The sequence below is a fragment of the Coregonus lavaretus genome, assembly GCF_964263955.1.
Source record: "Coregonus lavaretus genome assembly, chromosome: 2".
Taxonomy (NCBI): Eukaryota; Metazoa; Chordata; class Actinopteri; order Salmoniformes; family Salmonidae; genus Coregonus; species Coregonus lavaretus.
Window position 1 is genome coordinate 18,803,898 of NC_139989.1, and position 26,996 is coordinate 18,830,893.

General features: G+C 45.9%; 1 protein-coding gene across 1 annotated transcript in view; it reads left to right on the top strand.

Moving 5' to 3' along the window:
• The first annotated feature begins 14,334 nt into the window (after positions 1-14,334).
• Positions 14,335-26,996, top strand: part of yes1 (YES proto-oncogene 1, Src family tyrosine kinase) — a 29,482-nt gene continuing 16,820 nt past the window's right edge. The window contains exons 1-2 of the mRNA XM_084185685.1: positions 14,335-14,688; positions 25,079-25,366. Coding sequence (XP_084041811.1) covers positions 25,087-25,366 — 280 coding nt within the window. The 5' untranslated portion in view covers positions 14,335-14,688; positions 25,079-25,086. The remainder of the gene's footprint in view (positions 14,689-25,078; positions 25,367-26,996) is intronic.

Here is a 26,996-nt window from a genome sequence, read left to right on the forward strand (position 1 = left end):
TGTCGCCAGTCCGGCCCGTTCCTGCTCCCCGCACCAAGCCAGTGGTGTGTGTCCCCAGTCCGGCCCGGCCCGTTCCTGTCCCTTGCACCAGACCAGTAGTGCGTGTTCCCAGTCCGGCCCGGCCCGTTCCTGCTCCCCGCACCAAGCCAGTGGTGTTTGTCCCCAGTCCGGCCCGGCCCGTTCCTGTTCCTCGCACCAGGCCAGTGGTGCATGTTCCCTGTCCGGTACGGCCCGTGTCTGCTCCCCGCACCAAGCCAGTGGTGTGTGTCCCCAGTCCGGCCCGGCCCGTTCCTGCTCCTCGCACCAGGCCAGTGGTGCGTGTTCCCAGTCCGGTACGGCCCGTGCCTGCTCCCCGCACCAAGCCAGTGGTGCATGTCGCCAGCCCGGTACGACCCGTACCTGCTCCTCGCACCAAGCCAGTGGTGCATGTCGCCAGCCCGTTACGACCCGTACCTGCTACCCGCACCAAGCCAGTGGTGTGTGTCCCCAGTCCGGCCCTGCCCGTATCTGTTCCTCGCACCAGGCCAGTGGTGCGTGTTCCCAGTCCGGTACGGCCCGTGCCTGCTGCCCGCACCAAGCCAGTGGTGTGTGTCCCCAGTCCGGCCCGGCCCGTTCCTGCTCCTCGCACCAGACCAGTGGTGCGTGTTCCCAGTCCGGCCCGTTCCTGTTCCTCACACCAGGCCAGTGGTGCGTGTTCCCAGTCCGGTACGGCCCGTGCCTGCTCCCGCACCAAGCCAGTGGTGCGCGTCGCCAGTCCGGCCCAGCCCGTTCCTGCTCCTCGCACCAGACTAGTGGTGCGTGTTCCCAGTCCGGCCCGGCCCGTTCCTGTTCCTCGCACCAGACCAGTGGTGTGTGTTCCCAGTCCGGCCCGTTCCTGTTCCTCACACCAGGCCAGTGGTGCGTGTTCCCAGTCCGGTACGGCCCGTGCCTGCTCCCGCACCAAGCCAGTGGTGCGTGTTCCTAGTCCGGTCCGGCCCGTGCCTGCTCCTCGCACCAGACCAGTGGTGCGTGTGTCCAGTCCGGCACGGCCCGTGCCCGTTCCACCGGTGCCTGGTCCGGCACCGGTCAGCTGCTCCACTCCGGAGCCAGAGCAGTCCGCTCCACCGGGGTCTAGTCCAGCTCCGGTCAGCTGCTCCACTCCGGAGCCAGAGCAGTCCGCTCCACCGGTGCCTAGTCCAGCTCCGGTCAGCGGCTCCAGTCCAGACCCAGACATCAGCCCCTCTCCAGGTTCGGGGTCTCCCACACCAGGGTCCAGATAGGGCTTGGTACATCGTGGGAGGAAGGAGAGGGGAAGAGCAGCGCGCCGAGTTCCAGACCAGACCAGGGGCGCAACGGGGAGGCTGAGAGAATGTGGTCGTCACGCCCGGATCCGCCTCTGAGGCGGAATGCCCACCCGGACCCTGAGGATGAGGATTATTTCTCTGTAATAAAGCCCTTTTGTGGGGAAAAATGAATTCTGATTGGCTGGGCCTGGCTCTCCGGTGGGTGGGCCTATGCCCTTCCAAGCCCACCCATGGCTGTGTCCCTACCCAGTCAAGTGAAATCCATAGATTAGGGCCTACTGAATTTATTTCAATTGACTGGTTTCCTTATACAGTGCCTTGCAAAAGTATTCATCCCCCTTGGCGTTTTTCCTATTTTGTAGCATTACAACCTGTAATTTAAATTGATTTTTATTTGGATTTTATGTAATGGACACACACAAAATAGTCCAAATTGGTGAAGTGAAATTAAAAAAATAACTTGTTTCAAAAAATTCTAAAAAATAAATAACGGAAAAGTGGTGCGTGCATATGTATTGACCCCTTTGCTATGAAGCCCCTAAATAAGATCTGGTGCAACCAATTACCTTCAGAAGTCACATAATTAGTTAAATAAAGTACACCTTGCTGGCCAATCAGTTTGGCCAGCAATCCCTGCTGGCCAAACCCTCCCCTACCTTGGACGACGCTGGACCAATTGTGCGCCGCCCACAGGTCTCCAGGTTGCGGCCGGCTGCGACAGAGCCTGGACTCGAACCAGGATCTCTAGTGGCACAGCTAGCACTGCGATGCAGTGCCTTAGACCACTGCGCCACTCGGGAGCTTGATTCCAGGCTGTATCACAATCCGGCCGTGATTGGGAGTCCCATAGGGCGGCGCACAATTGGCCCAGCGTCGTCCGGGTTTGGCCGGGGTAGGCCGTCATTGTAAATAAGAATTTGTTCTTAACTGACTTGCCTAGTTAAATAAAGATTACATTAATTTGAAAAAGTGTTTTTGGTACACTTCACATGTGACATTTCACATGTGAAAACGTGTTTTTTTTTACATGTGAAAACATGGTTTTGTGTTTTTGGAACATTTCACATGACATTCCCATACACATTCATTACCTATAATACATCTAATTTTTTATTTCACATGTGACATTTGTTCCAAAACCACGTTTTCACATGTGAAATGTCACGTGAAGTATTCCAAAAACAAGTTATCACGTGAAATCATGTGGTTTTTCCATAAAAAAAGGTTTTGAGCAAAATTTTGTTTTTAGATGACTGCAAACTTCAAGGAGTAGGCCATTCAAGGAGTTGCTTATGGGAACAATAGAGGGAAGGCCCTTCCCCAACTTGGGCCATGCATGTCATACCTGGACCACCTATTGAAATGTTCCTTTTGTTAAGTAAATCAGGTGATAAATTAGGTGAGAAGCAGACTGGAGTGCAACTTTAAAGAGTCATTACACTTTACATTAGAGTGCCCTTCTTACTGTGTAATTATTCCTATAATTACAGTGTAACAAGTATTATAATTAACCATTGTAACACTGTTCTTACATTGTAGGCTACTTAGGGTTACTTAGGGTTAGGGCTAAGGTTAGGATTAGGGCCAAAGACGCCAGAAAATGTGTGGTGAGACAGCACTTGCCCCGGTACTTTCAAAACAGCAGCACCGAACGCGTTTACCAGAAATATTCATTAGTTCAGTGTTTCTCAAACCTCTCCTCGGGGACCCCCAGACAGTCACAATTTTGTTGTAGCCCTGAACTAGCTCATCTAATTGACCTTGTCAAAGGCTTGATGATTAGCTGACAATTTGAATCAGGTGTGCTAGCTCTGGAATAGATCAAATATATGGAATGGCTGGGGATCCCCGGGTAGAAGTTTGAGAATCACTGCATTAGTTTGCATCACAGAAAAACGTTTTGCAACGGAAAAGAAAGCAGGCGTTTCTTATTGGATAGTACCTCCCCCAATTTTAGCCCATTTGCCACTAGTGAATAAAACCCTGTCCCTAGGAGTTCACGCAGTAACCCCCACACTTGCTGTGACAGGTTGATTAACTTGTCAGTCACAGTGGTCTCCTAGCTACAGCCTACAGAGCCTCATCAACCACACCTCTCAACAACTAGTTTGGTTGCACCAGCCCCTCTTTGTTTGACTCTGCACATGGTTTCTCATAGTCAGCCAGAGCAGTCCGCTCTGGCTCCGGAGTGGACGACTCCTCATGGGCGGCGCACAATTGGCCCAGCGTCGTCCAGGGTAGGGGAGGGAATGGCCGGCAGGGATGTAGCTCAGTTGATAGAGCATGGCGTCTGCAACGCCAGGGTTGTGGGTTCGTTTCCCACGGGGGGCCAGTATAAAAAAATATGTATTCACTAACTGTAAGTCGCTCTGGATAAGAGCGTCTGCTAAATGACTAAAATGTAAAAAAAATGTAAAATGTTTCTTTCTTCGCTCATGCTTCTCTCCGGTCATCACTAGTTACCACAGCCACAAAGTCATAAACCCCACCTATTTCTACAATTTATCTTCTTAAAATGTGTTTTTAAACCTACAATAATCTGAACCACACTGCAAACCTTATGCCTAACCCTAACCTTAAATTAAGACCACAAAACAAATGTATGTTTTCATGAATTTCTACGTGGCTGTGGTAACTAGTGAAAACCTCCTCTCGGGTCTGTGGAATCCTGGTGGAACCTGACATTGTGGCTATGTTATCTAGTGGAAACCCTCTTCCTGCCTGCCTGGTTGCCTCCCTCCCTCATGAGAGAGCGAACAAAAATATACAAAAGTATGTGGACACCCCTTTAAATTAGTGGATTCGGCTATTTCAGCCACACCCGTTGCTGACAGGTGTGTAAAATAGAGCACACACCCATACAATCTCCATAGACAAACATTGGCAGTAGAATGTCCTTACTGAAGAGCTCAGTGACTTTCAACGTGGCACCGTCATAGGATGCCACCTTTCCAATAAGTCAGTTCTTCAAATTTCTCCCCTACTTGAGCTGCCCCGGTCAACTGTAAGTGCTGTTATTGTAAAGTGGAAACGTCTAGGAGCAACAACGGCACAGTCGCGAAGTGGAAGGCCACACATGCTCAACGAACAGGACTGCCGAGTGCTGAAGCGCGTATTGTAAAAATCGTCTGTCCTCGGTTGCAACACTCACTACCAAGTTCCAAACTGCCTCTGGAAGCAATGTCAGCACAATAACTGTTCATCGGGAGCTTCATGAAATGGGTTTCCATTGTCGAGCAGCCGCACACAAGCCTAAGATCACCATGCACAATGCCAAGTGTTGGCTGGAGTGGTGTAAAGCTTGCCGCCAATGGACTCTGGAGCAGTGGAAATGCGTTCTCTGGAGTGATGAATCACGCTTCACCATCTAGCAGTCCCATGGACTAATCCGGGTTTGGCGGATGCCAAGAGAATGCTACCTGCCCGAATGCATAGTGCCAACTGTAAAGTTTGGTGGAGGAGGAATAATAGTCTGGGGCTGTTTTTCATGGTTCGGGTTAGGCCCCTTAGTTTCAGTGAAGGGAAATATTAACGCTACAGCATACAATGACATTCTAGACGATTCTTTGCTTCCAACTTTGTGGCAACAGTTTGGCGAAGGCCCTTTCCGGTTTCAGCATGACAATGCCGCTGTGCACAAAGCGAGGTCCATACAGAAATGGTTTGTCGAGATCGGTGTGGTCACGTAGTGTATGTGTTAATAAAAGCAGTTAATCTAAGCACTTTAGTCATCCTCTAAAACTATCTAGAATGATCCAAACTACTAACGTTAGCTTTAGAGTAGCCTACCTAGATAGCTTTAGCTAGCTAACATTAAATAGCTTTAGCTAGCTAGGTAGGCTATCATGCAGCCAGCAGCTACAAATACAGTCATGGGGGTTAACTCTACAATTAACTCGAGGCAAGGCACACTGGGAAATTATATTGGAGGCGTGGCATTACTCAGAATTGTCAATCTGATTCAACTCAAATCTGGACCCCTTACAGGGTCACAGTGACTCTACTGGTTTGAGTAATGACTACAAAATCACTTTACGCAACTGTACTCAGATATACACTGCTCAAAAAAATAAAGGGAACACTTAAACAACACATCCTAGATCTGAATGAATGAAATAATCTTATTAAATACTTTTTTCTTTACATAGTTGAATGTGCTGACAACAAAATCACACAAAAATTATCAATGGAAATCAAATTGATCAACCCATGGAGGTCTGGATTTGGAGTCACCCTCAAAATTAAAGTGGAAAACCACACTACAGGCTGATCCATCTTTGATGTAATGTCCTTAAAACAAGTCAAAATGAGGCTCAGTAGTGTGTGTGGCCTCCACGTGCCTGTATGACCTCCCTACAATGCCTGGGCATGCTCCTGATGAGGTGGCGGATGGTCTCCTGAGGGATCTCCTCCCAGACCTGGACTAAAGCATCCGCCAACTACTGGACAGTCTGTGGTGCAACGTGGCGTTGGTGGATGGAGTGAGACATGATGTCCCAGATGTGCTCAATTGGATTCAGGTCTGGGGAACGGGCGGGCCAGTCCATAGCATCAATGCCTTCCTCTTGCAGGAACTGCTGACACACTCCAGCCACATGAGGTCTAGCATTGTCTTGCATTAGGAGGAGCCCAGGGCCAACCGCACCAGCATATGGTCTCACAAGGGGTCTGAGGATCTCATCTCGGTACCTAATGGCAGTCAGGCTACCTCTGGCGAGCACATGGAGGGCTGTGCGGCCCCCCAAAGAAATGCCACCCCACACCATGACTGACCCACCGCCAAACCAGTCATGCTGGAGGATGTTGCAGGCAGCAGAACGTTCTCCACGGCGTCTCCAGACTCTGTCACGTCTGTCACGTGCTCAGTGTGAACCTGCTTTCATCTGTGAAGAGCACAGGGCGCCAGTGGCGAATTTGCCAATCTTGGTGTCTCTGGCAAATGCCAAACGTCCTGCACGGTGTTGGGCTGTAAGCACAACCCCCACCTGTGGACGTCGGGCCCTCATACCACCCTCATGGAGTCTGTTTCTGACCGTTTGAGCAGACACATGCACATTTGTGGCCTGCTGGAGGTCATTTTGCAGGGCTCTGGCAATGCTCCTCCTGCTCCTCCTTGCACAAAGGCGGAGGTAGCGGTCCTGCTGCTGGGTTGTTGCCCTCCTACGGCCTCCTCCACGTCTCCTGATGTACTGGCCTGTCTCCTGGTAGCGCCTCCATGCTCTGGACACTACGCTGACAGACACAGCAAACCTTCTTGCCACAGCTCGCATTGATGTGCCATCCTGGATGAGCTGCACTACCTGAGCCACTTGTGTGGGTTGTAGACTCCGTCTCATGCTACCACTAGAGTGAAAGCACCGCCAGCATTCAAAAGTGACCAAAACATCAGCCAGGAAGCATAGGAACTGAGAAGTGGTCTGTGGTCACCACCTGCAGAACCACTTCTTTATTGGGGGTGTCTTGCTAATTGCCTATAATTTCCACCTGTTGTCTATTCCATTTGCACAACAGCATGTGAAATTTATTGTCAATCAGTGTTGCTTCCTAAGTGGCCAGTTTGATTTCACAGAAGTGTGATTGACTTTGAGTTACATTGTGTTGTTTAAGTGTTCCCTTTATTTTTTTGAGCAGTGTATTAAGTGCAACAGGTTTAATCAAAAGTTTTGAGTAATGACAGCACATAGGGGTGTACAGTGAAGGTTAGTGGTTTTATGACTTACACATTTTTTAAAATTGTTACAAAGTCTACTGTGTATATAGTGTTAAATGTTACTCTGCCTTCTTACAAAGTTTATAGTTTTAAATGTAACCTTGCATTACATAAAGCTTACAGAATGAATAATTGCAGAAGAGCACTGTAATCAGATGAACAAATACATTTATTCATTTTTACATTGAAACCTGTCTGTTTTATTTTTCAAAAGTCCACTGATTAACATGTGTGAGTGTATAGAGTGAAATTAATATTTAAAGACATTGTAACTATTCTTTGAGGAAGTTGATGTCTATGGCTCTTATGATATCAGTGTCACGCCCTGGCTCTGGGGACTCTTATATGTTGAGCCAGGGTGTTAGTTTCTATGTTTAGTTTTCCAGTTTCTGTTCTAGTATGTTGTATGTTGTATGTTCATGGTCTAGTTCGTTGTATTTCTATGTTGGCCAGGGTGGTTCCCAATCAGAGGCAGCTGATTCTCATTGTCTCTGATTGGGAACCATACTTAGGCAGCCTGTTTGGCACTTGTCTTTTGTGGGATCTTGTTCCGGAGAGGTTTGTGTTTGGTTAACCTTAGGACTTCACGTATCGTTTTGTTGTTTTGTTGTAGTGTTAAAGTACTCATTAAAAGATGTACGCCTATCACGCTGTGCCTTGGTCCCGTTCTTCTAACGATCGTGACAGAAGATCCCACCAAATAAGGACCAAGCAGCGTGTCTAGGAGAAAACGCTGGAGGTAACGCTAGTGGATGTCCTCCTCGGTTGGGGGAAGATCACCGAGGAGGAGGCCGTCCGCTACCGGAGGGCGATGAGGGAGGATGTCCAGGCAGGAGAGGAGAAGCGGCGCCAACCGGGCCGTCGTCGGACAGGCGAGAGGCAACCCCAAGGAATTTTTTTTGGGGGGGGCACGCGGCATGGACGACGGGGCTGCTGGAGGCAGCTACAGGGCGAGTTTGTGGACTAGGAGAGGAGGCCACCAGGTTACGGGGGCCATTGGTCAGGAGGGAGAAGGAGAGTGTGGAGGCACGGCGAGAGGAACTGAGTAGGCAGCAGAGGGAGCGGAGGTTTATGAGGAAACCCAGGCCCGCTCCTCGCACCAAGCAAGTGGTGTGTGTCACCAGTCCGGTCCGGCCCGTTCCTGCTCCCCGCACTAAGTTAGTGGTGCGTGTTCCTAGTACGGCCCGACCCGTTCCTGCTCCCCGCACTAAGTTAGTGGTGCGTGTTCCCAGTCCGGCCCGACCCGTTCCCGCTCCCCGCACTAAGTTAGTGGTGCGTGTTCCCAGTCCGGCCCGACCCGTTCCTGCTCCCCGCACTAAGTTAGTGGTGCGTGTTCCCAGTACGGCCCAACCCGTTCCTGCTCCCCGCACTAAGTTAGTGGTGCGTGTTCCCAGTCCGGCCCAACCCGTTCCTGCTCCCCGCACTAAGTTAGTGGTGCGTGTTCCCAGTACGGCCCAACTGTTTCCTGCTCCCCGCACTAAGTTAGTGGTGCGTGTTTCCAGTACGGCCCAACCCGTTCCTGCTCCCCGCACTAAGTTAGTGGTGCGTGTTCCCAGTCCGGCCCGGCCTGCTCCTGCCCCTCGCACCAAGGCTGTGGTGCGTGTCGCCAGCCTGGCCCGGCCTGTTACTGCCCCTCGCACCAAGCCTGTGGTGCGCGTCGCCAGCCCGGCCCGGCCTGTTCCTGTCCCTCGCACCAAGCCTGTGATGCGCGTCGCCATCCCGGCCCGGCCTGTTCCTGCCCCTCGCACCAAGCCAGTGGTGCGCGTTGCCAGCCCGGTCCGGCCTGTTCCTGCCCCTCGCACCAAGCCTGTGGTGCGCGTCGCCAGCCCGGCCCGGCCTGTTCCTTCCCCTCGCACCAAGCCTGTGGTGCGCGTCGCCAGCCCGGCCCGGCCTGTTCCTGCCCCTCGCACCAAGCCTGTGGTGCGCGTCGCCAGCCCGGTCCGGCCTGTTCCTGCTCCCCGCACCAAGCCAGTGGTGCGCGTCGCCAGCCCGGTCCGGCCTGTTCCTGCTCCCCGCACCAAGCCTGTGGTGCGCGTCGTCAGCCCGGTCCGGCCTGTTCCTGCTCCCCGCACCAAGCCAGTGGTGCGCATCGTCAGCCCGGTCCGGCCCGTTCCTGCTCCCCGCACCAAGCTAGTGGTGCGCGTCTTCAGCCCGGTCCGGCCCGTTCCTGCTCCCCGCACTAAGCAATCCGCTCCACCGATGTCCAGTCCAGCTCCAGCCAGCGGGGCCAGAACAGACCAGGGGCGCTACGGGGGGGTAGCTAGAGAGTGGTGGTCACGCCCGGAGCCGGATCCGCCTCCGAGGCGGAATGCCCACCCGGCCCCTCCCCTGTTGGGTTTAGTTGGCGCGGTCGCAGTCGCAGTCCGCGCCTTTGGGGGGGGGGGGGGGGGGGGGTACTGTCACGCCCTGGCTCTGGGGACTCATATGTTGAGCCAGGGTGTTAGTTTCTATGTTTAATTTTCCAGGTTTCTGTTCTAGTATGTTGTATGTTCTATGTTCATGGTCTAGTTCGTTGTATTTCTATGTTGGCCAGGGTGGTTCCCAATCAGAGGCAGGTGATTCTCGTTGTCTCTGATTGGGAACCATACTTAGGCAGCCTGTTTGGCACTTGTCTTTTGTGGGATCTTGTTCCGGAGAGGTTTGTGTTTTGTTAACCTTAGGACTTCACGTATCGTTTTGTTGTAGTGTTAAAGTACTCATTAAAAGATGTACGCCTATTACGCTGCGCCTTGGTCCGGTTCTTCTAACGATCGTGACAATCAGATTCAGAATGATTAATAACAAGGTTTGTGGTCGTTTGAAAGGGTTTGATCCCCCTTAGGCCAGGAGTGTTTCCAATTCAATTACATTTTTGATTACATTTGTGTGTCTTTAGTTGTCGTTTTATTTTATTTTTGTATAAGTATTCAACCCCTTTGTTATGGCACAAGCCTAAATAAGTTCACCACCCAAAGGACATCCAGCAAACTTGACACAACTGTGGGAAGCATTGGGAAGCATTGGAGTCAACATGGGCCAGCATCCCTATGGAACGCTTTCGAAACATTATATAGAGTCCATTCCCCAACAAAAAGAGGCTGTTCTGAGGGAAAAGGGGGATGCAACGCAATATTAAGAAGGTGTTCCTAATGTTTTGTACACTCAGTGTACATGAGTAGGCAATTTTAATTTAAAGTGTTACCGAAGGGTCTGCTACTTTTGTAGTCCTGATGTTCACACATTTAAAAAACGCATTTAATGGAAGCCTCTCTAACATACAGTGGGGAAAAAAAGTATTTAGTCAGCCACCAATTGTGCAAGTTCTCCCACTTAAAAAGATGAGAGAGGCCTGTAATTTTCATCATAGGTACACATCAATTATGACAGACAAATAGAAAGAAAAAAATCCAGAAAATCACATTGTAGGATTTTTTATGAATTTATTTGCAAATTATGGTGGAAAATAAGTATTTGGTCACCTACAAACAAGCAAGATTTCTGGCTCTCACAGGCCTGTAACTTCTTCTTTAAGAGGCTCCTCTGTCCTCCACTCGTTACCTGTATTAATGGCACCTGTTTGAACTTGTTATCAGTATAAAAGACACCTGTCCACATCCTCAAACAGTCACACTCCAAACTCCACTTTGGCCAAGACCAAAGAGCTGTCAAAGGACACCAGAAACAAAATTGTAGACCTGCACCAGGCTGGGAAGACTGAATCTGCAATAGGTAAGCAGCTTGGTTTGAAGAAATCAACTGCGGGAGCAATTATTAGGAAATGGAAGACATAAAAGACCACTGATAATCTCCCTCGATCTGGGGCTCCACGCAAGATCTCACCCCGTGGGGTCAAAATGATCACAAGAACGGTGAGCAAAAATCCCAGAACCACACGGGGGGACCTAGTGAATGATCTGCAGAGAGCTGGGATCAAAGCAACAAAGCCTACCATCAGTAACACACTACGCCGCCAGGGACTCAAATCCTGCAGTGAAAGACGTGTACCCCTGCTTAAGCCAGTACATGTCCAGGCCCGTCTGAAGTTTGCTAGAGTGCATTTGGATGATCCAGAAGAGGATTGGGAGAATGTCATATGGTCAGATGAAACCAAAATATAACTTCTTGGTAAAAACTCAACTCGTCGTGTTTGGAGGACAAAGAATGCTGAGTTGCATCCAAAGAACACCATACCTACTGTGAAGCATGGGGGTGGAAACATCATGCTTTGGGGCTGTTTTTCTGCAAAGGGACCAGGACGACTGATCCGTGTAAAGGAAAGAATGAATGGGGCCATGTATCGTGAGATTTTGAGTGAAAACCTCCTTCCATCAGCAAGGGCATTGAAGATGAAACGTGGCTGGGTCTTTCAGCATGACAATGATCCCAAACACACCGCCCGGGCAACGAAGGAGTGGCTTCGTAAGAAGCATTTCAAGGTCCTGGAGTGGCCTAGCCAGTCTCCAGATCTCAACCCCATAGAAAATCTTTGGAGGGAGTTGAAAGTCTGTGTTGCCCAGCGACAGCCCCAAAACATCACTGCTCTAGAAGAGATCTGCATGGAGGAATGGGCCAAAATACCAGCAACAGTGTGTGAAAACCTTGTGAAGACTTACAGAAAACGTTTGACCTGTGTCATTGCCAACAAAGGGTATATAACAAAGTATTGAGAAACTTGTGTTATTGACCAAATACTTATTTTCCACCATAATTTGCAAATAAATTCATTACAAATCCTACAATGTGATTTTCTGGATTTTCTTTTCTAATTTTGTCTGTCATAGTTGACGTGTACCTATGATGAAAATTACAGGCCTCTCTCATCTTTTTAAGGGGAGAACTTGCACAATTGGTGGCTGACTAAATACTTTTTTTCCCCACTGTAAAGCATGTAGAGTGTGGAATACTTCAAGGCAGCTGTCTTGGTCCTTTACTGTTTTACATTTTTACTAATGATCTACCACTAGCCTTGAGTAAAGCCTGTGTGTCTATGTACTCTGATGATTCAACATTATACACGTCAGCTACCACAGCAAGTAAAATCACTCCACCCCTTAACAAAGAGCTGCAGTCAGTTTTAGAATGGGTGGCTAGTAATAAGCTAGTCCTAAATATTTCTAAAACTAAATACATTGTATTTGGGGCAAATCATTCGCTAAACCCTCAACACCTACTAATTCCAGGGTTTTTCTTTATTTTTACTATTTTCTACATTGTAGAATAATAGTGAGGACATCAAAACTATGAAATAACACATATGGAATCATGTAGTAACCAAACAAGTGTTATTTGAGATTCTTCAAAGTAGCCACCCTTTGCCTTGATGAAAGCTTTGCACACTCTTGGAATTCTCTCAACCAGCTTCATGAGGTAGTCACCTGGAATGCATTTCAATTAACAGGTGTGCCTTCTTCAGATTTAACTTGTGGAATTTATTTCCTTCTTAATGCGTTTGAGCCAATCAGTTGTATTGTGACAAGGTAAGGGGGGTATATAGAAGATAGCCCTATTTGGTAAAAGACCAAGTCCATATATGCAGCTCAAATAAGCAAAGAGAAACGACAGTCCATCATTACTTTAAGACATGAAGGTCAGTCAATTCTGAAAATTTCAAGAACTTTGATGAAACTGGCTCTCATGAGGACTGCCACAGGAAAGGATGACCCAGAGTTACCTCTGCTGCAGAGGATACGTTCATTAGAGTTAACTGCACCTCAGATTGTAGCCCAAATAAATGCTTCACAGAGTTCAAGTAACAGACACATCTCAACATCAACTGTTCAGAGGAGACTTTGTGAATCAGGCCTTCACGGTCTAATTGCTGCAAAGAAACCACTACTAAAGGACACCAATAATAAGAAGAGACTTGCTTGGGCCAAGAAACACGAGCAATGGACATTAGACCAGTGGAAATCTGTCCTTTGGTCTGATGAGTCCAAATTGGAGATTTTTGATTCCAACCACCATGTCTTTGTGAGACACAGAGTAGGTGAACGGATGATCTCCGCATGTGTGGTTCCCACCGTGAAGCATGGAGGAGGAGGTGTGATGGTGTGGGGGTGCTTTGTTAGTGACACTGTCTGTGATTTGTTTATAATTCAAGGCACACTTAACCAGCATGGCTACCACAGCATTCTGTTGCGATACGCCATCCCATCTGGTTTGCGCTTAGTGGGACTACCATTTGTTTTTCAACAGGACAATGACCCAACACACATCCAGGCTGTGTAAGGGCTATTTTACCAAGAAGGAGAGTGATGGAGTGCTGCATAACATGACCTGGCCTCCACAATCACCCGACCTCAACCCAATTGAGATGGTTTGGGATGAGTTGGATCACAGAGTGAAGGAAAAGCAGCCAACAAGCGCTCAGCACATGTGGGAACTACTTCAAGACTGTTGGAAAAGCATTCAAGGTGAAGCTGGTTGAGAGAATGCCAAGAGTGTGCAAAGCTGTCATCAAGGCAAACGGTGGCTACTTTGAAGAATCTCAAATATAAAATATATTTTGATTTGTTTAACACTTTTTGGGTTACTACATGATTCCATATATGTTATTTCATAGTTTTGATGTCTTCACTATTATTCTACAATGTAGAAAATAGTGAAAATAAAGAAAAACCCTGAGTAGGTATGTCCAAACTTTTGACTGGTACTGTACATACACTGTAATATTGTAGTTTTGTATTTTTGTAATATTGTACATTTTATATTGTAAATTTGTACTGGTGTAGCAGTGTACATTTGTATAGTGCACAATGTCTGTTTCATTGATGATGTAGACTATTGATTTGTTGTGATGTGTTGTTTTGTTCCTGTTTGGACCCCAGGAAGAGTAGCGGCTGCCTTGGCAGCAGCTAATAGGGATCCTAATAAAATACTAAACACTAATATATGGATTTGTGAAAATATGTATTAGGCCTCAGTGCCTCAACAGGAGTAGACAAGGAGAGTCAGTGCGGCGCCCGGTGGATTTTGAGGAGATTGGCCTCTGGCTCTTAGCAAAAGATGTAACCACTCCCACACTCAAACAGTGGAAAGGCAGTTCGACCACTGATACAGTAATCCGATATTATGCTATACTGCCAGTAGAAGGCGATAGAAGACCAGTTTTGGAGAGAATTATATTCATTTTTCATAAACAAATCCCTTGAAGCCACACATACGGCATACAGACGCATTTTCGGTTCACAAAATTACTTCTCCATTTCAGTGTTTTTGTAATAAAACATTTTTACTAGTTAGTTGGGTCTGTGATGATCATCTTAAGATCTAGACACCGGTCTGCAGGATTGATATCTCCAACTGCGGCGTCATTTACTGGATTCGGGTCGGCCATGTTGTAGTGGGGGTTGATGCAAGTTTAGAGGTAGGAAGTGTAGCTACAGGAACTGGGTTAGGCTACTTTTGGTGACTTATTTTGTCATCATGTCGCTGTATACATTTAGCTGGGGTTTTATTCATTAAGGCGTTCTGTCTGTGTCAACCCCTTTAATCATTTACTTTCTTCAACATTCGTGTTGCTTTCATTTCACTTCATTGTTATTTCATCCACCGAGCACAAAAACGATTGAGAAAGACCGATGTGTTGGAGGGAGGCGGGATGGGGGCGACTGTGATTTCCATGTTGGAATACTAGCTGATTTTTGTCGAACCAATAAATAAATTGGAAGTACAAACACAAGCGCACGTGACAGAATATCGTGGATTTCTAAAAAGGTAAGATTTTTTATGAGAAAAAAATAACACGTTCACAATCCAATGATGGGGTCCACCAGTCCTCTCTAATCTGATCGATTTTTCCAGAGCATTGTCTGCACATATTTGTTCTGACCCTAAGACTTGAGGTAAATATAGCCTATTAATAAATATAAATTAAATTCGAATAAAGTGTGAGTTAAAATCTGTTTTTGGAGATAACCTACACAGGGTTACTGTAGTTCACTATCTCTGGTCTGAGCCTGTAGCCAAATTGAAGTTTTAATTGTATGTTATGGCTTTAGCGTCCCCAAAGACTCAACATATATATACACATTTTAAAAAACGACGTTGCGTGAAATAATTTATTTCTCAAACACCGACAGTCGTTTCTTGTTGGACAATCACGCTAGTCCAGTTTGCTGGAGAGTAGTGTCCGATATCGCAAGACGGCTGTTCCAATACGGAACACATGGAACAGCTAGCTGAAGTAGCCACAATGTAGCATTGTCTGGACTCTCACCACATGGCCATGGTCAATTGTAACAAATCCTATTCCTGATTGTCCTGATAGTAGCTACTAGTTAACTGAGATAAAGAATGTGATTGTGGTTAGATGAGAATAATGTGCATTTGCAGGCTACACGTAGCCCACCCCTTCATGATAGCCAGTACTGAGCGTAAATAAATAAATAAATAACCTCAAATTCTATTTACTTATAGGCCAACAGTAGTCATCCCTGAATACATATAGGTTCATTTGGTAGTAGGGGATAGAGAGTACCGACCTCATAAAAGAGTACTAACTCGATGCACCCTCTTGGATGAACCAACCATGTCTGATCTTGGATGCATTAAGCCGAGTGGGGTCATGTTTTGTACCAACATTAGCCTGCTTATCAGCTTAATGACCACTAGCATTCACTGGAGTTGGTGCTTGTGTGTTGCTCAATGTGATATCGGTTGCACTTAATGTTATGGTACAGAAATTACCAGGTATTTAGGTTACGAAACAACAGCAGAGTAACCGCACAATAATAACATCATTCTTCTATCACAGTGGCTCCTCGACCATATTGGTTGGAATTTTTTCGTACAGCATATAACGTCTCTCTCTTACAGTAGGTCATGACTGGAGATACATGGCTGGCTCTCATTCTCTAGACCAGGGGTATTCAACTCTTACACTACGAGGTCCGGAGCCTGCTGTTTTTCTGTTCTACCTGATAAATAATTGCACCCACCTGGTGTCCCAGGTCTAAATCAGTCCCTGATTAGAGGGGAACAATGAAAAAACGCAGTGGAACTGATTTCTGGGTCCAGAGTTGAGTTTGAGGGCTCGAGACTGTCAGTGGGAATGAGGACATTTCACGCCCTACGCCTGTGCCTTAAAGCCAGAATCTCACTTGGATCTGGGACAGATACTGTATATTGAAGAGTTGAGAAGCATGTGGAAGACTGAGTGGGCTCACCTTCTGTGAGCTGTTGGTAAACATTTTACATTTTAGTCATTTAGCAGACGCTCTTATCCAGAGCAACTTACAGTTAGTGAGTGCATACGTTTTTCATACTGGCCCCCCGTGGGAAACGAACCCACAACCCTGGCGTTGCAAGCGCCATACTCTACCAACTGAGCTACAGGCGACGGGAGAGCTGGGCTGTATATACTAGGCACCAGCGGCAGGAAAAAGGGACTGAAATGGGGAGGGACTAGCTGAACTTCAATAAAAGATACCATCATTTTCGTTACGGTGTACACTAAAAAATATTACCCTTATGCCTTGGTGATGCCATGGTAGTGTCTTTCTGTTTGTAGTGTCTAAGTATAATAGAGAGATAATTGCCAAGTATGGAACCATTGAAATTGAGTGAATTCATACCAGGGAGCCTATTTTTGAAGTAAGTAGCATAGGATATAGCTTAATCTTATTAGCCCTACTGCAATACCACAGTTGTGTACATTGGTGTGACTGAGAGCACACAGTGTGTGAAGGAATGGTTAGTAATGGTGAGGTCACTGAAGTCACCACATCACACATTGGCACTCAGGGCAACCCCTGAGTGAGAAGTAGGCGTTGATAGTTTAAACCACCTCCCACTACTAAAATAGCGCCTACACACTCAAGTGAACTCTTGCCCTTAGGTAGTCCTCCAGGGCCAGCCTTATAGAATGAGTCCTGTGTCTACTGTCAAGCCTGTGACATGGCTATGAGTAAGCTTCAGCTGACCAATGTGTTGGCAGATGCGTAGCCAGGTATTCTGTGAGGCTGGCAGCCTGGTACAGCTCCAGAGGTGGAGAGATGTCCCAATGGCACCCTTGCCAACAGTAGGCTAGTTGGTTTTTGAACAGAGTAACACATCCTTAATAATCACAGCAACATTTATACTACTTCTTGGTTTAAAATGTATGTAAGGCATGGTCTCGCATGCCACACTTGTGAGAGACTACATTAGGCCTAATTCTGTATTCATGCTGATAGAATATTGCATCAAAGCAAAGTGATGTTCCAACTTCCTTCCTTTTAATATTTATTGAAGCTACAGGAGGCAATAGGCATATACTCTTTGATATTGTACGACTGCAGTTTCCCATGGGCAGTTTAACCCTTGGTATTGGAGGAATGCAGAGGATGACGAGGCATCTGTTGGCGATTTGAATTATGGTAACGCTCTCAGGACCCTCCATGTCTACAGGCTTGGTGTCAGCTGCTAACAGCTGTCCACTTTGAGGGCGGGGCTACTCACAGACCCCTAGTTGCCGTGGAAACAGCCAGCATCAAACCTTAGGGATGGTTCATCATGCATAACAATGTGTCAATCAATGTCTCTATGTTACTAACTGATATTTAGCAGTGTATGCATGTCATTTCACCTGCAGCATTAATTTATGTCAGTCATCAGTTTTATGTCTAAGTTACCCTGTTTGGTAACAAACCATGTCCCAGAAGTTCCAGAACCACAGGGTTGACTGATATCCATCGGCTAACCAGTTTTAGCCTGTCTGCTTTTTCCCCCCACTCCTCGTCTCCATGTCTATCTCCCTGGTAGGAGGAGCACATAGATGTGTCATTGTGGTCTCTTGGCTGTACTGAGTGTGTGTATTCATCAATTAATTTCTGTAGCGTGCACACGCCTTTGTGTGTCCGTGTGCAAGCGCGCTGGTGTGTAGGCTATCATATGTGCATGCGTTTTTGTGTGTGTGCGTGCGTGCATGTTTCTGCCTGCCTGCATTCCTCTCAGCGAAAAATACAGCACCTGGCCTGGAACACAAAGGCCTGGCGGAAGGATATCCGGGCCAGAGTGATCTGTCCGTTTCTCACTGACCATCCCAACACTCCCTCCATTTCAGTACAGACTATACAGGGGATGAATGTCCCTCTTTGCTATGAGCTCTAGCCGGGGTGCCAGTCTGATTCTGCTCTCTTTACAACTCCTCATGGAACTGTCATACCAAACAATGACCGCAATGGAGTTGGCAAAAACACAAACAGATCTGAGACTATCAGGCCTGTTCTCAAACAGCACTACCTGCTGCTCTATCATGCCATTTTCAGCATGATGGGACAAATCCTAAGTAAAATGTTCAGTTAGTCATGCATCGATGACATGACAATTCGTGGAAGTTAGGATTCACCCCAGTGTGATCAACTTGTCAAGTGGAAGTCTGATGCAGACTCCAGAGTAGGGTGAAGTTGCCTCTAGATGCTGATCTTGGGTCAGTTTAGCATATTTCCCACTTTGGTTAGGATTTGGGGAGGGGAAGCTGATCCTAGATCTGTACCTAGGGGAAACTTCACCCCAGAGCCAGAACTCCACTCTTTAGGCTGTTTAATGGTGAACAAACATGTCTCTGCTCACCTCCATGTTATCAGCCCAGGGTCTTTCTGTTGAATTCCCAGTTCTTTCCAACTCAGTCAGGAGAGGAATGGGCCGGGGGTGTAGGATACAATACACAGAACCATATACTATAGTTCAGTTTTGCCATGTTCAGCAGAATTAGCGAAGACATCTCATTCTGTTTGAATGCAGTTTTTGAGACTGTTTGATATTATCTACAGAATATTCAGATTCTGTGATCTGAGATTTAGAGTAAGCACATCAAATCCGTTTTTGCGCAAACTGACTATGGAAGCAGATTCTCCTCTGTTTTGATGTGGATTTAGCGCGACAATTTCTTATCCTCTACAATTGAAACTTTCATTGCATGACTAGAATCTCTATTGGTATGCATCCAAAGATAACTGGAGTAAAGTGGACTGAATAACACAGTGCAGACTACCAATTGATTTAAATCTATACAGCTTTAAATAATAGCTCCTAGCTATCGTACCTCCTCTCCAGCCCTGACCCACCAATCTGGGCTGACCTTTGGGATCACACAGAAAGGTCCCACTTGGACCCTTTAATCTTATGTGTTCTGTGAGGTCTGAGCCCTAGGTGAGGTGAGCACACCAGGGGTGAGGAGGTCAAGGATCAGAGGTCAAGGAGCCTCAGGTGGAGGTGTAACTCCGGCTCCCCCTCTGTGGAATGTATGAAGGGCATACTATGCAGCTAAAGTAGCTCCAGGGTGACGTTTTCCCTAGGTACAGATCTAGGATCAGCTTCCCCTCCCCAATCCTTAGTGGGGAAAATGAAAAACTGACCCAAGATCAGCGTCTGGGGGCAATGTCACCCTACACCAGCTAAAGCATTCCAAATATACTAGGGTATAATCAAAGCCACAAGATCCCTATGCGAAGCAGGTCTACACTTTTGAGGACAAAATGTGTAGATTTTTCCTCAGCCTGCTACATAGTGTGGTATTTGCTGTCTTTTTAAGCACGCCATTCCTGACTCTTTTGCTGTCTCAGATCACAATGCTTTCGATTTAGACAGAGGGAAGTACAAACTTTGACCTAGTTTTGAAAGGACACATTTCTATTTCAGCATCAACTAACAGATTGTAATGAAACAATTCCTGAGAAGTCTGAGTTTCTCCCTAAAAAGAAAAGACAACACCTATGGTCTGCATTTCTACCGTCTCCCCTTCAGATCAGACAGAGGAAATGTTTGAGGGACGTAATAACTGAGCTTTTCCTATTTCACCTTGCCCAGTTACAGTAATACTTCCTGGTGGATCTGCTTGACTGCTTGCTACACTGGATGAGACTACTGGAAATCCTTTCATGTATGTGTGGTGTTATGCTGCTATGAGTTATATGCTCAGGGCAAAGGGATGCTGTCAGTAATTAGAACTAGGGCTGGACGATATGGCAGAAATATATCACAATATTTTTCACATTTTTGATGGTATTATGTTTTTGAATAATAAAAGTTCTACATTTGCTTCATGAGTAGTGCATGACCCTAGGGTCGAAACAAATATATTTAGTGGTTTTAATGGGTCTTTCTCCATTCTGATTGTTTTATACTGTTCAATCAATCTAATTCCCAGCATTTTCATAAATTTCGGCATTTCCTGCAGTCATTTGAGATCATTCCCACACTGCCATGTAGGGCTGCACGATATGGGCAAACAATCTAGGACTTATTTTTAACCAAATGTTGCGATTTGACTTGCAATTTTAGAGCAAAACACTTGGGTGAACTGATGGAATCATGGAAATAGAATAATTATTCTAATTCTATAGTTAGAATATAATAGTGGGCACTTTGAATACAGTGTTGTTTGACATGACGACGAATAAAAATGCCAGGGAAGAGTTATTGTGACAGGGTAGGAACCAAAATGCTGATAAGTGTTTCTTATGAGACCCAATAATCTTTGGCTACATTGAATGTTTTTTATTAGCTACTTCATGTAGCAAACATATTCATGCTTTGCGTATTCCTCTTTGATTTAGAAGATACTGTTGCACAAACAACATGCTGATTTAGTTCTACACCATCACTGGTATTATTAGGCTGTATAGCTAATTACGTTTGCTCTGACTCAGTACATCTATTAGCTAGCTAGCTGCTAAGAAAAGACAAACTGGCAGTTTGCAGATATAAGAAACAAACTAATAGAGTAAATTTAGAATGCTAGTGGATTTATATTAAGAAGCAAAGTGAAAACAGCATCATTGTCATCAACATTGTTGCATGTGCTGCATTGACCATGCAGACTGAACGCAAGTGTCTCGTGGTCGAGGAACAACAAATGTGCTCCTTGAGTTACAGGAGGCGGGGCCAGGTCTGTGTGGAAAGCGGCATGGAGAGAGATGACTCAAGTAGCCAAGTAAACTATAAAAATGGACGTTACACACGGCTTATCATGTTTAACAAACCAAACATTCAAATACTGTTATAGAAAGTAAACTAAACACCCAAACCAGTCCCTGCATCAACACTGGTATATCGTAAAATATGGTATACCGCCCAGCCCTAATGTTTCAGTAGTCTGTCCACGAGAGATTACGTAATTATAACCGTAACAATCTCCATGGTTCGTCATGTTTTATGTTGCATCTTGACTATTCCTGTAATCTCAGTCAAACCCAATAAAATCTGTCATACCAAGTCAAGATACTAAAATAACATATTTCTGGAGATGTAGGCCTAGATCATTCAACTCTAGACCAATAATCTTGAAGGCAAGTACATGCAAGTACATGTACTGTAAGTAAACATGGGGAAACATGAGAAGCACCTAACATTTAGAGAGAACTATTGTCAGCATAGTCTACACTGTGATCGATGTAGCGTAGATGACATTGCAACGCATTCCTATCTAAGAGTACAAAGCATGTGGGCTTTGGACATGTCATTATGTGTGCAGGCTGCTTTAACTGTGGCCTGTACTGATAGCGGGTTAGCTGTGAGCTGATTAAGGCTGTCAGCCAAAGCCTGCCCAGCCACCCCAGATCATGTCTTCACAGCCAAGAGTGTCTGTTAGCTCCCCCTGAAAAATATATAATTCTCAGGGACAGAAGCAGTCAGATCACTGGGAGGATGGGATCCTTCTGGAGGACTAATGTTATTGGATCACTGCAATGGAATATCTACACAGACAGGTGGACTGTTGGAGAAAGGAGCATATTGAACTTTGGCCTGTAGAGTTGTCACAATGATAGTCATGTAGTGGACAATGAAGAAGAAAGGCTAAGCAAGTAGTTGGGTTATGATTTAAGCCCTCATGCACTCATTTGTTCTTCAGATAGTTCCATCCCCCACCCTTTGTCAACCCACACACATACACCACCACCAGCCAGGTCTGTACATATATGGCAGTGGGCTGTTTTGGTTTCTGTCGTCATCCTCACAGCCAGGGAAAAGCTTCCCTCTTTATAATCCTGCATGCATTTGGTCTGGGGACTCTCTCTCACTGGCTTCTCTCTCTCACTGGCTTCTCTCTCTCACTGGCTTCTCTCTCTCTGGCTTCTCTCTCTCTCTGGCTTCTCTCTCTCTCTCTCTCTCTCTCTCTCTCTCTCTCTCTCTCTGGCTTCTCTCTCTCTCTCTCTGGCTTCTCTCTCTCTCTCTGGCTTCTCTCTCTCTCTCTGGCTTCTCTCTCTCTCTCTGGCTTCTCTCTCTCTCTCTCTCTCTCTCTCTCTCTCTCTCTCTCTCTCTCTCACTGGCTTCTCTCTCTCTCTATGGCTTCTCTCTCTCTCTCTCTGGCTTCTCTCTCTCTGGATTCTCTCTCTCTCTCTCTCTCTGGCTTCTCTCTCTATTTCTCTTTCTGGCTTCTCTCTCTCTCTCTTTCTTTCTTTCTTTCTTTCTTTCTTTCTCATACGCAATCCATGTCACAATTGTCTCAATACTTAAAAATCCTTCTTTAACCTGTCTCCTCCCCTTCATCTACACTGACTGAAGTGGATTTAACAAGTGACATCAATAAGGGATCATAGCATTCACCTGGTCAGTCTGTCATGAAAAGAGCAGGTGTTCTTAATGTTTTGTATACTCAGTGCATGACTGTATATGACTAAATGTGATGTAAAGGCGGAGTTGGCGAATGGTTAACTGTGTTTTGTTGAGAAGAAAATTCTAGAACAGATGGTCTGTGTTTTATGGAGATGTTGTAAAAGCAAGGATGCAGGCTGCAGCTATATGACTGGGATGTAGGCCTGGAACTGTGCTTTTTGGTGTGGCAAATTAAGCGCTGACCCTGAGTCTCTGGGCCACTTCATTCTGATGGTGAACTTCAAACCCCACAGTCAACCAACCCAACCGCTCTACCCTCCAGGAGACCAGCATACCATCTCAAGTTAAAGGGGAGGGTCGGTTAGACTCCCTTAAAGGGAGGACTGGTTCCATACTCATGTGGCTGACAATGTTTTGGCCTCCGATCTGAACATCTGAGATTAGATTTATATGGACCCTATCTTCCTTTTCATTTCTTTTAAAATCTCATTTGACTTAGTGTAGGCCTATCAGCTACCACTGACCACTCTTAAATCGGCTTTATAGAGAACTATCGACACGCAATTCGAACCTTTACGTCACATTTAGTCATATACAGTCATACACTGAGTATACAAAACATTAAGAACACCTGCTCTTTTCATGACAGACTGACCAGGTGAATGCTATGATCCCTTATTGATGTCACTTGTTAAATCCACTTCAGTCAGTGTAGATGAAGGGGAATATGAGGAAAGAAAATTATAATAATGTATGCACTCACTAACTGTAAGTCGCTCTGGATAAGAGTGTCTGCTAAATGACTAAAATGTAAAATGTAATAGCATGAAATGTATTCAGTGTACAATTTTATTTGAGCAAAGTGCCCTGATTTCTTGTGAAGGCCTCTTGTGGTTTGCCCTCGTTTTCGTTGGTTTACTTGGCAGCTGACAAACTCTGTGAACTTCTGCCTTTCCCTTTCTCTCTGTCTTCTAGACCAGTGTTTCACAATCATAGGGATGCAAAGTTCTGGTAACTTTCCCAAAATTCCCAGGTTTTCCAGAAAGTTCAGTTGGGATATTGCTGTGATCAGGAGGAAATGAGCAGGACATTTTTGGAAAAATGTGTCCCTATAAGTCCCTGAGATGTTGGTGACTGACAGGTCCCTCAGATAATCAGTTCAAACTGATTTTAGTCAGTTCTCAAATGTAAATCGAAGTTCTCCTCCAAAGTTAGGAATTCATCATACCTTGTTTGCCAGCCCCTAGTCTCCTTGACAGCCATTTGTAGTTACAAACAAGCCGAGCAAGCGAGCTTGAGATTTTGAAGAAGGCTCACAATTTCATAGAAGTCTAACCACCCCCCTGGTAAAGAAAACGATTGAGAATCCTGGCTGTAACCCTCTGACTAGGACAACTGTTTCCAGATCAGTCAAAAAATCCCCTGACTGAAGCCTGCTATAGGAGCGTGTCTGATGGCAACCATATTTACATGGCCTTCTCTTCACAAAGGAATACCTCAACGTAACACTGGCCAATTCTGTTGGGAGGGAAGAATGAAAACAATGCAGATGGTGAACATGCCAGTATAAAAGTGTTGTTGCTTTTTGGACATATGGTTTGACATAAGAGTCGCTGGTGATTAAGGCTTGCGTGCCGATTCTTCACCCTTCTCCAGAAATATGTAGCCTAGTTGCACACTTTCTTGCATGGATTGAGCAAAGGTGGAAACTCCCTCCTGCCAATGCTTACACCAATCCTATCCTTTTAAATCCATGATGGGGAGTGTGCAAGTGCACACTTCGGGAGAAGGGTGGAGAATTGGGACATAGCTTAATGTACATTGAGTTTTTAATGGCTGGTGACCATGTGTTGCAACCAATATTGTGAGGTTTGACCCACAAAAAAGCAGCAAATGAAAACAAACATGCATTTCACATCTTACTATATGCATCAGCATGGCTTTTCAGATGCTGTCAGTTGGATATTCATGTAATAAACATGTTATAATCTCCTAAAGTCATACAGATAAACAACACAACAGCCCTAAACCCCCTTATAAAAATTTGAGACCGTCAATCAATATAACATGATTTATGCACTTTGCATTGGATACACTAGACTTAGTTCTGTCGTATGTGTATGACGCTCTACAACCAAATAATTTCAGATCAGATTTGGGATTTTTGTCCTAGATATACAGCATCTGGACTCATGGCTTTAGCCATAAAATAAAATGACAACATAAAGTTTTTGACAAAGAAAAAGGTTTACAAATGTTAATTTTATAGATGTACAGTCGTCTAGGTTGCGGCTACAGTGGTAGTCGACATCTCGTTGTTAATGGAATCGTTCTAACCAGTCCATATGCTGTAATTCTTAATCATTTGTAAGCTCTTTTAGCTTTTTTTCCCCACCTCTTGCTTTTATCATTGTTTCAACTGATGAAGTGCCACCTCTGCACACTCAGCCTATCACATCTATGCCAAGGGTGACTGCCACAGGAGTGAATATTCAATCCTGTACTGTCCTGTAGATTTGTTTTTGTCCAGTCCTGAAACTAAGCTCTAACTTTGTTTGTTTCTCTCCAGACGTGACCATGGGCTGCATCAAGAGTAAAGAGGACAAGGGGCCCACCATGAAGTACAGACCGGATAATGCTCCGGTCTCAGATGTCATCGGCCCCCACGTGGGCCACTACGGGCCCGACCCCACACAGCTGCAGCAGAACCAGTCGTCCTCCACGGGGCCCGCTGCAGGTTTCAACCCCCACGCTATCACCCCCTTTGGAGGAGCCTCCTCCATCATGACCCCCTTCGGAGGGGCTTCCACCTCCTTCTCCGGCGCTCTGCTCGGCACATTCCCCGGTGCCGTCTCAGGTGAGCCTATATTATCCACATAATCCTAACTTGAGATCTTCAAGCATAGCCTACATAAAAGGTTTGTGCAAATCACACGTTGACGTCAATGGATGATTTGTGCGATGCATTTGTGTGCATGTAGATTTCAAGTGTGGATTTCCTTACGTACCTGTATGCCTTTCTATCGTAACTACAATAGAGCAGACCGTGGGGGATAAAAGAAGGACGCTGGATTGGCACACATTCAACAAATCTGTATTGGGGTTGACATCCATACAAGCATTATACTCCGGGTTTTATCTGAACATAGTGTGAAATACACATATAAACAATAGCCTAAATGTCTGCAAATTTCCATGGCATTTCCATTGTTTTGGTCTAGTTCCATTAACCTCTTTACCGCATCTATACTATATAAGTACTCTAAAGTTTTACATTTGAGACATCTATAGTTCCTTCACAAGGACCCATATACTTATTCCCCACAACAGAATAGCTGCTGATCTGACAACTCGATATCGAGTCACTCCAAAGTCCACCTGCCATTGCGTTTCAGACGATTAAAATCCAGTGGTCTCTCATCATCTCCCTCTTAAGGCGTCAGCATGCTTCAGTTCGGCTGGCGCCTAGCTGAACTCGGCTAGCCGAACCGAACGAGTGTGCTGGCATACTCCCTTAAGACCTTCGCTTGAAAAACTAGAAAAAAGCGGCAATAGTACTGTTTGTCCATTTTGAGATGCCATAGCCAGTATACACTTCCTCAAAGTAGTCAGAATTAATCTAAGATAACTCAAGAAATCTGTCATTAATTTTGACGTTTTTGCCGAAGAGATCTTTTACATCGAACTAAGCTGTTTGGTGCAGTATTTTTCAATGAGCAAATGTGCATGAAAATGAGTTCTCGTTGAATGACAACAAAGACTTTATTGAATAATCCCTACTGTTGACCAATCACTGACGAAGGGGCGTAGACTTCGGCTTGCCTCCAGGAAAGAATTTGTGTGCCCGAACAGCCGAAAAAACCCTCACTGAAGTCCAAAACGAACAAAAACGTCACAAAATGTAGTCATAATATATGCACGAACTGTACCGAACTGTTTCGGCTGGGAAGCATGCCGATGCCTTAAAATGTCCTTCAATCACGTTGTCCATAGGTGCCATTAGCAACAAATCAACAACGATTGATTTGAAAGGTGGCAGGGAGACTGACCAATCTGATAAAGTCCCAAAGAGCAGTGAGATGAGATTGAGCTCTCCTGTTTAGGTGGGATTAGGTTTGTAATCCCCCTCTTTGTTGGATTATCTGGTCTCAGGAGTAGGGGGGGGGCTACATGGCACGTTATTGAGTTCCTGGACCAGATAATGGGATTGGTTTTGGCAGCTTGGTTGTTCAGCGGTGGGTACGATGAATATGAGCTCCCCATGAGGTGTGTCATAGGGTGTGTCCCAAATGGCACCCTATTCCTTACACCAGTGTTTCCCAAAAACACCTGATTCAACTTGTCAAGTGCTTGATGACTAGTTGACAAGTAGAAACAGGTGTGCTTGTCCGGGGCCACAACAAAAATATGTACTGTTTTGGTTGCTTGAGGACCGGAGTTGGGAAACACTGCCCTACGTAGTGCACTACTTTTGAGCAGAGCCCGAA